Source organism: Anser cygnoides, chromosome 1 (assembly GCF_040182565.1).
Source record: "Anser cygnoides isolate HZ-2024a breed goose chromosome 1, Taihu_goose_T2T_genome, whole genome shotgun sequence".
NCBI lineage: Eukaryota > Metazoa > Chordata > Aves > Anseriformes > Anatidae > Anser > Anser cygnoides.
The window spans coordinates 48,082,016-48,094,518 of record NC_089873.1 but is presented as its reverse complement, the minus strand read 5'-3'; the positions used below and the strand labels follow the sequence as shown (position 1 = coordinate 48,094,518).

General features: G+C 46.1%; 2 protein-coding genes across 8 annotated transcripts in view; both read left to right on the top strand.

Moving 5' to 3' along the window:
- The first annotated feature begins 2,272 nt into the window (after positions 1-2,272).
- Positions 2,273-3,763, top strand: SNRPF (small nuclear ribonucleoprotein polypeptide F). Its single transcript, XM_066994852.1, has 4 exons — positions 2,273-2,590; positions 2,710-2,835; positions 2,979-3,043; positions 3,627-3,763. The coding sequence occupies exons 1-4, from the start codon at positions 2,288-2,290 to the stop codon at positions 3,691-3,693; spliced, it is 561 nt and encodes a 186-aa protein (XP_066850953.1). The 5' UTR covers positions 2,273-2,287; the 3' UTR covers positions 3,694-3,763.
- A 184-nt stretch (positions 3,764-3,947) lies between these two features.
- The window catches only part of AMDHD1 (amidohydrolase domain containing 1), a 22,055-nt gene continuing 13,499 nt past the window's right edge, over positions 3,948-12,503 (top strand). For 2 of the 7 annotated variants that reach the window (XR_010830574.1, XM_048061206.2), the window contains exons 1-4: positions 7,829-9,151; positions 10,254-10,360; positions 11,252-11,316; positions 11,899-12,176. Coding sequence is in view for 6 of the 7 variants with exons in the window: in XM_048061206.2 (XP_047917163.2) it covers positions 9,015-9,151; positions 10,254-10,360; positions 11,252-11,316; positions 11,899-12,176 (587 nt within the window). In the remaining variant the exon portion in view is untranslated. The other 5 variants (XM_066994840.1, XM_048061207.2, XM_013182659.3 and 2 more) reach the window with 5 other exon arrangements.

Genomic DNA, 12,503 nt, shown 5'->3' with positions numbered 1-12,503 from the left:
CAGGGAGTTCCTGTCTCAGTAAACTCAGCTCAATCAGGAAATATTTCTGGACAGCTCAGCTTTCTCTCAGCAATGTGAGAGCACAGGAGCCAGTCCCCTCTGCCCAGTATTTGGGTGACATGGTGTTTTAATGATGTCAGTGAAGATTTGCACTTACACAGATAACACTGTCTAATGTGTCCCTCCACCAGACATGCTGCTGCCGTTGGACGACCCGCTGCTTAACGCATTTCCTTAGGAACAAAGTGTAGGCAGTCGTGCTAAATGCCCACTCCTGAGCTGTACAAGGAATCCTATCCATCCACCCAAGATCTAAGGTTTGTATTAATCTACAACAAAAACTCTTTCCTGTTCATTTCCTGTTGAGCAACATCCTAAATACCCTGACCCAAAGTCAGAAAAGAATGCAAACTATTACTTCCCCTATTACATGGGGAAACACAACGAGGACAAAAGGTGAAATTCACTCCTGTGCTGAAGGTCAGGAGAAGACCCACGTAAGCAAACCATCTCTGACTCAGAATGATTCAGTCAACAAAGTAAACAGCAAATTCCTCATGGAGGGGGAGGAAAAGCAATCTTGTTTCCTGATTAACCAAGTTACCCAGTCACCTATACCAGATGTAGTCATGCGTTCTGTGCTTCGGTACTTCTTTCTACCCTACCACCACGCAACACCCAGGCAACAGCTGAAGAGATTACCGACACATGAATTCATGCACTGATTATGAAACTAGAAGTCAAGCACTCCCACTCTCTACTTTGACTTCAATACTGATATCTGTGACCCTGGGAAATTCTTCTATTTGTTGGTGATTTTAATAACAACAGGGCTGGAATATTTACTCATCTATCAGAGGAACTGAGTGTATGAAAAACTGAAAGTAATCGGCCCTGTATTTCTTGGTACACAGACAGTTTTTCCAACACAAGTAGGAGACATTTGTGATCAAAATTGCTTCAACACCTGAAAATAAGAAGTGTTGTTTACAGATAAAGTACCTAAACTGCTACACTGTCATTCACAAATATACATGTTTATCTTTAACGATTGACAGGAAAGTGCAAAAATGACTCCCACAACATGATTTTAACTGAGACTCACACTGGACTCATTGCACTCTGCCACCTTGTACATGTTATCACTTGAAATCCACTATTCTTTACTCCAAAAGACATGAAAAAAATTGCTATATATGTCATTTCCCACAGTGTTTAAACTTTTCCTATATATTCTCAACTCAAGCTTCCTTGCAGAAAACTTACAAGTAATTACTCCTTCAGCTGGCCCACTGTGTCTTGCTGTCAGAAAGACTATTGGCTTAATTTTGATGTTGTGTCTGTCGCCCAGCCAATACATGAAGAAAATCACTTGCTTTAAATGACCAAAGAAACAAGTACCTGAGTGCACTTCTGACGCTTGATGGCTCAAAAGAATCATAATTCCCACTCTTACTCCTACCCATCCATAAAAGTATCCTAGCCACTGTATGTAGACCTGGAGACAGTCTGGATCTGGAAAAGATAGGCTCTTTGAATCAACAGCACTAAACACTCAGATAAATGCAGGTGATGATGGCTTTGCTTTCAACACGTGGGCACTAGTCTGTCCTTTGGAAGGTAATGTGCATGAAAAATTGAACAGATCTGTTACAGAAAGGTTATTTACTGAATGCACGTGCTTTTCGTGTTCAGCATTGAATATACTAAGGATATTTTATTTATGGTCCTGCATGTTCTGTATGCAGAAGCATAAATATATATTGTGGCTTATGAGGATGTTAGGCATAGCTTAAAACAGACATCAGCATAGACACGACAAACTAACAGACAGCACAAAGTTTGTCTCATTTATTTGCCTGCCCAAGGTTAGCAGCCACAAACGCTACAGCAGCAGGGCCGAGGTTTCAGGAGCGTGAAGGGGATGATGCTCTCCGCAGCCAAGGAGAGTTCTGGCAACTTCTCCACCTCAGCGTCAAACGAGGCTGGGCAGAGCGCTCGCAGGGGCAGCGCCCACCCGTCCCCCAGACCCTCACGCCTTCTGCCCCTGAAGGCGCAGCACGGAGACGCGCAGGTGTGCACACAAGTCCTGTACACGAACGGGTGCCACCTGGCGGCGCCGCAGCCGCACGGAGGCGGAGCGGGCAGCGGCGCCACCAGGTGGGGGGCGACACCCGGCGGCCGGGGCGCGAGGCCTCCGCCGGCCTCACAGGGCCCGGGGGCGGCCCCGGGGCAGCGCCGAGGACGGGACGCGGGGACAAGCGCCCGGCCCCGCCGCCTGCGCGAAATGGCGGCGCCCACAGCGCCCACGGCGCTAACTGCGACAGCGGAGCGGCACGCGGCACCCGCTATTGGCTGGGGAGGGGCGGGGGGCGGCCGGCTCGACCAATGGGGTAGAGCGCGCGGCCCGGCCGAGCCAATGGGAGGCCGCGCTTTTTCCTACGGTCGGCGCTGCGGGGCGGGGCGAGGGGTTAGAGGTCGGCGCGGAGCCCGGCGGAAGTGGAAGCGGCCGCGGCGCCGCCTCCCATTCTCCCGCCGTTCCCGCGTGCGCCCCGCGCTGCTCGGGCCTCGCCGCGCGCCCGTTGCCATGGTGAGGGCGGCGCGGGAAGGGGGGGGGGGAGCGCGCGGGCGGGCGGCGTCCGTTAACGGTCCCGGGGCGGGGGGGGGCCGCCGCGGGCTGGGCGGTGCTGACCGGCGGTGTCCCCTCAGAGCCTGCCCCTCAACCCCAAGCCGTTCCTGAACGGGCTGACGGGGAAGCCGGTGATGGTGAAGCTCAAGTGGGGGATGGAGTACAAGGGCTACCTCGTCTCCGTCGACGGCTACATGAACATGCAGGTGAGGGGCGGTTTCGGGGGGCAGGGGGCGGTTTGGGGGGCCGGGGGCGGCCTCCTCCGGTCTCTGAGGGCCGCAGGGTAAAGCGGTGGCGTGCTGGGGCACGTCTCCTTCGCGGTAATTTTGGTGGTGCTTTTCTTCCTAAGCTCGCCAACACAGAGGAGTACATAGACGGGGCGCTGTCGGGACACCTGGGCGAAGTTTTGATAAGGTAATTGGGGTACGTGTGGCGGAGGCAGGGTCTTGCCAAACCTTTTCTTGCTACGTGCATTAAAACTTGTAGTACAAGGTGCTGCGTGTCTCGTCTATTCTGAAGTACAGAGCGCTACTGAAACGCACAAAGATCATAATTTTTAAGCTGAGACCCTATCTGAGCGAGGAAGGTAAAAGCATTTGTAAAGAAGTACTTATGATCCCTTGTTCAAGTAATTAAATGCCTCTCAAGGTTACTGCAGATCTATTAATCTCTTGTCTGTGGTAGAGTATATGTTAGGATATCTGTTTTACTGTTGTGGCTGCAGACATTTTGCATGCTTGGAAATCACAGGTGTTGCCCATAACTGTTGACCCAAATGCAAACATTTCTTGTACGTTGCTATTTACTATTTCTATAAACTTCTTTCGTATTTAAAATGAACTTATTGGAAAAACTGCACAAGGTCAACAGCAGCAGTTTGTTAGGCAGGATTTGGCTGTTGCCAGGTTGCAGTCAAGTAGGAAAACGCTTAAAGCAGTGTATACGTGGGGGAAACTGAAATGCTTTCAGCTAAGGTAATTCTTGGTTCTATTTACAGGTGCAATAATGTTTTGTACATCAGAGGTGTGGAAGAAGAGGAAGAAGATGGAGAAATGAGAGAATAGGTGTTTTGTATATCTGGAAATAAACTTTTTTCTTTTTTTTTTTTTTATTTTCCACAGCTTTGTAATAAGGTGTTTACGTGTTGTTGTTGTTGTATTCTAACATGGGGGAAGTTAACCCTTTAAAAAGTCTCTAATCTTCTGTTGATGTCCAAAAAACCAATGCTGGTGGAACAGGCAATTATTTCAACTTAAAACTGAAAATTGTAGAATGAAACGTGAGTACTTAAAAAACCAACCAAACAAAAAAAACAAACCACAACCAAAAGTTTTTATTACTCGTGTCAACAAGTGCTTCTTCTTTCAAGTGAAATACTTGAATTTAAATGGTTCCCAGAATGGATTAAATATGCAAAGTTGTCTGCTTTTTAGATGGACACAACTATCTAATCCATTAGAAAACAGATGATTAATTCTTGTGTCAGCTCAGTTTAGTGTCAGCGCCAGCACTCTGCTGTCAGGCTGTGGTGCAGACCATCCTATAATGGGAGGTAAAGAACTTTGTGTATGTGACTTTCTGCTTGGAATGGCAGAAGGTTCTGAGTAAATTGAAGGGGCTGCAGGAATAGCTTTTTCTCTCTAATGATAATAATATGGGCTGTAGAATTAGCAACAGAAAATCGTAAATATCCTGTTGCACTTGCCACAGACTAATTGTTCTAAATAGCTGGATGAGGAGGATGTAGATACAATGCTGTGTAGCCTTGTTTAAGCAGAAACTAAGTTTCACCTCTACATGAAAAACTAAGTCGTCTTCACTGTTTGCAGGACCATCATTCTTAGTTGTTTTCTCTGCTTAATGGCTGAAGGCTGTGAACAAACTACCAGTTGTCTTTCCATCTGGAACATGGGAAAACACAGATGTGCGTATGCTTTACAGTGTGTATGTAGTTACTATCTAAATGCACTTAATCTTTATATTGGTTTCTAAACTACTTGGAAAGAGTTCAAAGACTTCAATATAGGTGAGAAATTGATATTATACCACAGTGTCCCGCAGTAGTATTGCGCTTCTTTGAGCCATGAAGCTTGAAGTGTGGTTGTAGAACCATTTTTAAGGCAGGGCAAATTTCTATAAACTCTGTAGCTAGTAACCACACAAACAAAAGACTCAGCAGCTATAAAGGTCCATGAACTTAAATGGCATTAATAGAGTTAAAACAACGCAGTGCAAAATGAGAATGTATTCTCAGTCTCTCGTATCTCCAAAAAAATTAAAAAGCCCTCTTTGTTATCAGGCATCCAGGATACTAAAGTTTTGGCAAGAACACAATAGCCAGTTTTAAAATGTTGAAAGCAAACGCAGGTTAACTGAACCTGTTCCTTACCTGTCTGCACTTCCTGGTGAAAGGAGGCTGCTGCCTTGCCAGTGCTGCCAGCCAGAACTGCGCTGTGTGACGGGGTCTGATGGAGCTCTGAATCTACCTGCAGGTGGCTGGCGGGACGTTCTGCATACCAGAACCCAAACAGCTAGAGGTAGCGATCATGGATTTAAATTGTGTGTTACTTTGGCCCTGCTCTTACCAGCAATCATTTCTAATCCTGTTATCAAATCCAGATGGATTCTCCCCATTTTACAGATGGGGAAAATAGAGCAAAATGAGATGCCCAGCTGTGGAAGTAGATCTCGCTGGCACAGAACATAGAACCAGACCCTGGTGTCAGTGTGGCTTACTGAATTGTGAGCAAGCAGCTGCACCTTATTTTCTACTGAGAAGCAGAAATGATGCTGTCTCCCTTCTCAGAGCGTCTTGGAGTGCATGAAAAAGCTCCATGTAACACGGTAACTGAGGTGGGCACAAACTGAGTGCGGGTCTCCCTGCACTTAAGTGAGGATTGTATATGTCCTTTGGTCAATGACTGGTGTGAAAGAGTGGCAGATGCTTTGGACTGGATTTGGATATAATACTGATTATGTATATTGGGGGAAGAAAAAAAAAGCTTTTGGGACAGATACTGCAGAGAAAAATTGCCCTGTTTCTTGTGATGGAAGTCATCCCTGTGGCTATGCACATGCTCCTCTAATATTTACAGCTGCAGGTTGCCAGAAGGAGTGAACAGTCACATTGGATGTACTTGCGAAAGGCTTTCATTATTCAAATCAGCTCCTTTTTGGCAGCCTGAAGGCTTACTTCACAATTCTTCTGAAGAAGTATCTTACAATCCCATTGGGAAAGGGAAATGAGCCGTTTAAGCTAAAACAAGCACTAGTACATGAATAAATCAGTACTTTTAAATCAGTGATGGACTTAGGAAACCTCCAAACAAGTAGAGCAAATGTGTTCAGTGTGTTCTAGAACATTTTAAGTAGCAGTAAGGAGGGGCAAACCCATGTCTGGTTTATGATACAGCACGCCCAGTTTAGCATACACGTAATGCAAAGTAGTGCCTTTTCCATGTTCTCACTGATAATTACAGCAGTATCAGTATTAGAGGGGAAGAAGCTTGGGACTGTCATCTTAGCATCCAGCTGCTTCCTTGCCTGGAGTGGCCTGGCACTGACTGAAAGCTGCTCCTCTGGAGGAAGGGGGGCTGGAGGTGAGGTGGGTAAAGTGAGCACTGAATTTAGGTGGTGCCATCATCATGGCAGTCTTACAGCTTTTCAGAATAACTTTGGGAAGCACTGGTGTATGCTGAACAAATTCTGCATATGTGAATCAATGTGAGTAGTTCCTCAGCTGAATGGGAAAAATGTCTCGAGTTGGGGTGTATGGCCAGCAGGCTAAAGTCACCGTCCTGAGGGTAAAGAATACGTTTTTGCCTTACAGAGAGAGCTAAAGCCTTCCTGTGACTCATAGCAAGCATTCTTCCTCTGATTGCCCTCCTAAAGGGAGGGAGTTCTTCAACATAGCACAGCAATGCTTGTTGGTGTTTGAGAAATATCTCTGAAAAAATCTTCATACAAGGAAGGTCCTGTAGCAGTTTAAAATGAGTAGAAAAGTTTGTTTTTTTTTTTTTTTTTAAGTAAATCTCTGGCAGCAAAATAAATGGGAGAGCATTTTGCGCATGCTGTTCCAACTGCGGCAGACACTCCCTAACTTAAAAATGGGCTGTTGATATTCCAGAACAGACATCCTGTACCCATCAGCTGGAAAGTGGCCACATCTTTTCTGTTTGCTTTTGCAAGGGCTGCTGAGAAATGAATCAAAATACTGAGACATTTATGCATGACCACCATCAAGAAGAGAGGAAATCTCTTAATAACCTGATATCCCATTTACTTTTTCATGTATCTTTACTTTTTTCTTTTCCTACCTGTATTCTTTCTACTACCTTACTTTGCTTAATTTTTAGTGAAATGAGTTATTTTCTAACAAAAACTGGCAAACTCCAGAAACTTAAAATGCCCAAAGATAATAAAAGTCTTATGAGCACAGGATATTATCCTTCAAGCTGAGTTAAGAACACTCACCTTTTCAGTAGGCCAAGACCCAAGGAACTGTCTTTCCATATGTTACTGTGAAAGGAGTTATATTCTTTTGACTGCTTTTATCAATATCTATGCAATTTTGCAGAAAAAAATAATCAGACACTATTTTAGATACTATATTTTTAAGATTTTTCAAAAAGCACTTTTACTGGAACATTAAGGCAGTGATTTAAAGGCACTGCATTTAACGAACTCAGTTCCCCTGGTAGATTCCTCTGGCACTCTGTCTTCGTGTTTTTACTTCCAGTGAATTCTGACATTAATGTCTTTATAATACAGCCCAACTTTTAGAATCTCTTCTTTTGTATGAAATTCAAGAATTTCTTGAGGATGCAACCTAGAAACCACTTTGTCTCTCTGGGTAGTACTTTAAAAAATATATCAGACACTGCATGTCATAAACCCTGGGCTTTGCAGTAGATTGACCTTGTTCTTCATTTTCTTGCCTATTAAAGAGAAGAATCCTCAACAGAAAAACAACAGAAAGCACATACTATATACAACGTGTGAATACAAACACACATGCGTAGCTGTGAGTTTTCTGCAAGCAGAACACAAGGTTGAAAATGAAAATACTCGTGAATACAAGGAAGGTGATTCTGCAGTACTTAAAAATTGCCGTAAGACAGTGCAACAAGGAAGCTGTTCAGTCCTCGTTCTAGACCTCTTTATTTGCCTGCCATCCCACCACACAAGAGGTGAGCTATGTGCCGGGGTGTGCTTCAGCTGGAGCAGCAGCATCCCTTCTCTGCTGCTTTTATGGGCAGGGCTGAACAGGCAAGTGCCAGACTCCACCGCAGCGTGCTGCACTGCATTCCTCACACCCCAGCTCTCACACCACCGCTGGTGCTGAAACATCGTCCCAGGCGGTGTCCTGCCCTCGCTATCACTCTCTCGAGAGGTTCCTCTTTAATTTCTGTTTTCATACAAACTGTGATACTGCCAGGGAAAGCCAAAACAAGCAGCAGGATCTCCTGGAAGCAGCACAGCACCACCTCTCACGTTCACTTTTTGTATGCCAAGTGAGAGAGAATGCTCAGAAGGAAGACACAGACTATGCTGTGGTGCAGTATTTGAGCCAACAAATCCATCTGTTTCTGCTATACAGGAGTATGTATACTCTCATAGGTGTGTTTTAAGCATTATACATCAAACACCTTTTTAAAAGATAATAGTGTCTGAAGATTACCACCATCACAAAAGTGTTTGAGGGACCACCTACTCAGAAATACACTCCGTTTGCCAGCTGGGAATTACTGGAGCCCTACTCCCGCTATGAATATCTGAAGACAGAAGAAAACTGGAAATCCACATTGAGAGCGTTTGTTCCCCGCCTCTCCCATCCCTAATTCTGTAGGGGGCAGCAGAATCTAACAAACCTTTGATCGTGGACTCGGATAAATTACTATCTACCCAGACAAATGAGTGTCTGCCTGAATATCCAGGGCGATGAGAGGCATTTCGCTCCCCCGGGGGCTGCAGCTGGCAGGCTGGCGAGGCCAGCAAACGCACCCAGCTCGGAAGCTCCCCATTCCCCTGGGGGGTCAGGGCCTCGCGGTGATGGGGACAGCAGCCCACTGACCCTGCCAGCAGCACCCTGAGAAAACACGAAACGCTTCCAGCCCAAATTTCTGTCAGGGGCCGAGCGGGCACCAAGTGACGGCGGGGATGCTTCACTCGCAGCCCCCGCTAGCCCGGCCGGGAGGGCGCCGTGCCGCCCATCCCCGGGGCGGCCCCAGCCCCTTCGGGAAGCAGGGCACCGGGTCCCGGCCCTGCCTGCCAAGGGGGCCGCCCCGGGGAGCCCCCCTCGGTGCGGGAGGCGCCATTTCGCGCACCGCCCCGGGGGACTTTGAGCCGAGCGGCGGCCGCCCCCCGGCCGCCATTTGCCGCTGCCATGGCGGGCGAGTACCGGCTGCTGCTGGAGAACGCCCGGCAGCTGGTGCTGGTGTGCGGCCGGGGCGAGAAGTACCTGCTGCGGGCGGGCATGGCGAGCCTGGCCGTGCTCCAAAACGCCAGCCTGGTGGTGGGACAGTGAGTGGCCGGCCCGGGGGGCTGCAGGGCGGCTCGGTCCCCTCGCCCCCGGTGGGCAGTGTGGGGCGGGGGGGTCTGGTTGGGGTGAGCCTTGGGCTCCGGTGTGTGCAGCGGGATAGAAAAGAAGCGATGCCTTGAAGTGCGCTCTCTTAATTCCGATGATTTCAATCAGTATCCTGCTAACATACTTTTTAATGCTATATGCACATCCTTAGCCTCTTGATGATAACTTCTAGGATGTTGCTGATCGTGACTGTCACCCTGTTCTGTCTCCGCTTTATTTCTAGGCGAACTGACGTGAACTAGCAACAATCACATAAACACTTTGTGTAATTAACAGAATTGCAGTTAACGAATGCATGCGACTCCATCTCTCCTCTCCTGTTCCTAAGCGCTCTGGCTGTGACCGTGCCTGCCTCTTGGCAACCCTGCTGCCTAGCATAGAGGTGCCCTCAGCGCGCTGCCCGTGATGACTCCCGGCTGCTATCCCCATGGGCTGAAAAGAGCTGGAGAAAGGCAAGGCTTAAAGAACAGAGCCCAGCAGCTCCACTTGTGTGGCGAGGTGGAGCCCCGTGCATGTGGGGCATGCCCTGTACCAAGCACAGTCCTGTATCCCCAGTACAATCCTCCAGATCCACCCTGAGAAAATGCCCGCTGAACTGAAGATCAGCCCCGAGCAGATTTATCCCCATGCCTCCCAGGGAGGCGAGGGATAGCAGCGTCACTGGCTTCCTTGAGGAGAAGAATGCCCTGCAGATACTTGCTGGAGGAATGCGTTACATTTGCTGATCCACAAGAGAATAATAACATTGTCTAGCAAAAGTTAGAGTACCAAGGTATCATCCTAATAAAGGAGTCTAAGGAGAGGACAAGGCAAGTATTATGGCAGAGAACTAGAAATGTGTAGCATAACCCATCATTTTCTGTGCCTCCGTAAGATTAGCAAGCCACCTCCTCTGTGCATCTTTAGTCCTGCTAACAATTCTCAACGTGCCTGCTCTGCTGCTAGAGAATTGTTGCTTCAGGGGCTCTTTCAATGACCACTTTTGGAGCTTGACTTTTAAAAAGATTCAAGATTCCTTTGTTGATCGTCTATTTACAGAGATGGTTATATAAAAGCTGTGGGCCAGGCAGATGTTATTCGCAATCAGTTTTCAGGAGCAACATTTGAACGAAAAATTGACTGCACTGGGAAATGCATATTGCCGGGTAGGTTTTTTTGTCATATTGATGTAATGCAGAAAGGCTGCAAGTGCTTAGAGGCAAAATACACATGTTAAGCGTTCCTTGGTCCTTTTTCCGCTGTGTTCAGTACTGGTTTGGTAGTATCTTGCGGTGGGGGATAGCGTATGGCACCTTCCTCCTCAGGACAGTTGGAAGGGTAGGGTTGCAGCACTCAGGATATTTCTTTTGGCTTTGTGGTGGAGCCGTCTCCTATTGTTTTGCCATACATCTGTTCATCTGTATCGTAGATCGCAGCTGTAATGTAGCGGGTTCTCTGAGTGAGTTTTAAATCTCACGTCTCTTTCTGTACCCTTTCCATCAGCTGTTCAGCTGTGGAGCTTCATCTCTCTCGGTGCTGTTCATAGATAGTTGGAGGCCAAAGGGCAGTACAGGAGTTTGTCACATACTCTGAAACTTTACCTGGTTCTGAGCAAGAATATTGCATTTTAAACTTTGCTGGTGGTATTACCACATGAGCTGTTAGACCTCTTTTTTTTTTGAAATGGACTTCGGCATTCAGTAGTGTTGGTTTCACAGCTCTTCGAAAAAGCTCCCACTAGAGCAAGTGGGCAATTGGTAGAGTAAGTGCTAGAGTGCTAAGCCCAGCATAAACACTTTGCTTTCTTCAAAGAACACGAACAAACTCTAGTAAACAATTTCAAAGTTTGTAATTTATCACTTCAACAAATAAAACATCATCAAAACAACATGAGAAACTGAGCAAGTTTCCTAGAGACATTTTGGATTTTTCTTTCTCTGTAAACAACAGAGGCTTTGTAAGGGAGCTTCTGTTGTCCATTTAATTTGCTTACATATTCATGCTTTTCTCTTACACAGTGAAATAACTTGAGTGTACACTTACTTTGTTTTCTTTAGGCCTGGTAGATGCACATACACATCCCGTGTGGGCTGGTGATAGGGTTCATGAGTTTGCAATGAAGGTAACAGCATGAAATTACAGAGCTGGATTTCTCTTTCTCTCTATTTTTTTTTTAATGCATAACTCTTTCTACTTTCCAGTGACATCTGTCTATCATATGTAGAAAATAATATAATTTCTGTCATGAAATATAACGGGAGGAGGGCTGATTTTTGAGGACTGATAGGCTGCAAGGGGAGTGGAACTGCAGCTTTTGCAGCCAGTCTTGGTGTACTTCGGCATTAATTGAGGCAATCCAGGAGGTCACCTTTTGTTCCCATCTTAATCTTGAAGTCTTTTTTCTTTCTTTCTTGTTTTTCCACATAAATGAATCTGTAAGGTAGAGATAGATTTTCCCCTTGGGCTTAGGGGGAAGTACATTTTCAGAATAATTCTTTTTATGTAGCTTTTTACATCATTTATTTGCTTAGGTGGAGGGGAGAGAGAAGGGTAGAAGGAGGGAGGAAGGATTAAAGGGGATATTTTTTTCTCTTTTTCCTCTCTCACTGCAGAGACTTCACAGAATTGCTTGGAGAGAAAATGCACACTTAATGGCTAATTGTATGTGTGTGGTGTTGTTTTTGTTTTCTTTTTTTCTCCCAAGCTGGCAGGCGCTTCCTATATGGAAATCCACCAGGCTGGAGGAGGCATACATTTTACGGTGGAACACACTCGGAAAGCCACAGAAGAAGAGCTGTTCAATACTTTCAAACACCGACTTGAACGCATGCGCAGAGCAGGATCTACTTTGGTTGAGTGCAAGAGTGGATACGGCTTAAATTTAGAAACAGAACTTAAAATGCTTAGGGTGATTGAACGTGCCAAGCAATCCATGGATATTGGCATTTCATCAACGTACTGTGGAGCTCATTCCGTGCCAAAGTAATATGACTTAATTTTTCTTGCTCTTTTTCAATGTTACTACTTCGCATTGAAATTTGGTTGTTTTCAGAAAATTTTCAGCCCATCTCTCCTAAAATATCACGAAGTATATTTGAAACAATATATCTATGTTTCCCAGTCTGGGTCTTGTTAAATTCTCTTCTATTTTCTTCATATGCTCATGTCCAGAATATTTTGCTTGCATTTTCTCTGACCCGTCAAACTTAGATTCTGCCTCAGGTTTTTATTCTGGCCAGGAAGAATTTTTCAGTTTTCCCTGATATAAGGCCTGAATGTTCAGAGTGGTGGTCCTCTGCCTTTGACTGG

Bases quoted from the DNA above. Each gene is read 5' to 3' on its own strand.
- SNRPF (XM_066994852.1), top strand. From the start codon at position 2,288: ATGGCGGCGCCCACAGCGCCCACGGCGCTAACTGCGACAGCGGAGCGG. The intron at 2,836-2,978 runs GTGAGGGGCGGT...TTTCTTCCTAAG, and splicing joins ACGGCTACATGAACATGCAG to CTCGCCAACACAGAGGAGTA. The intron at 3,044-3,626 runs GTAATTGGGGTA...TTCTATTTACAG, and splicing joins CTGGGCGAAGTTTTGATAAG to GTGCAATAATGTTTTGTACA.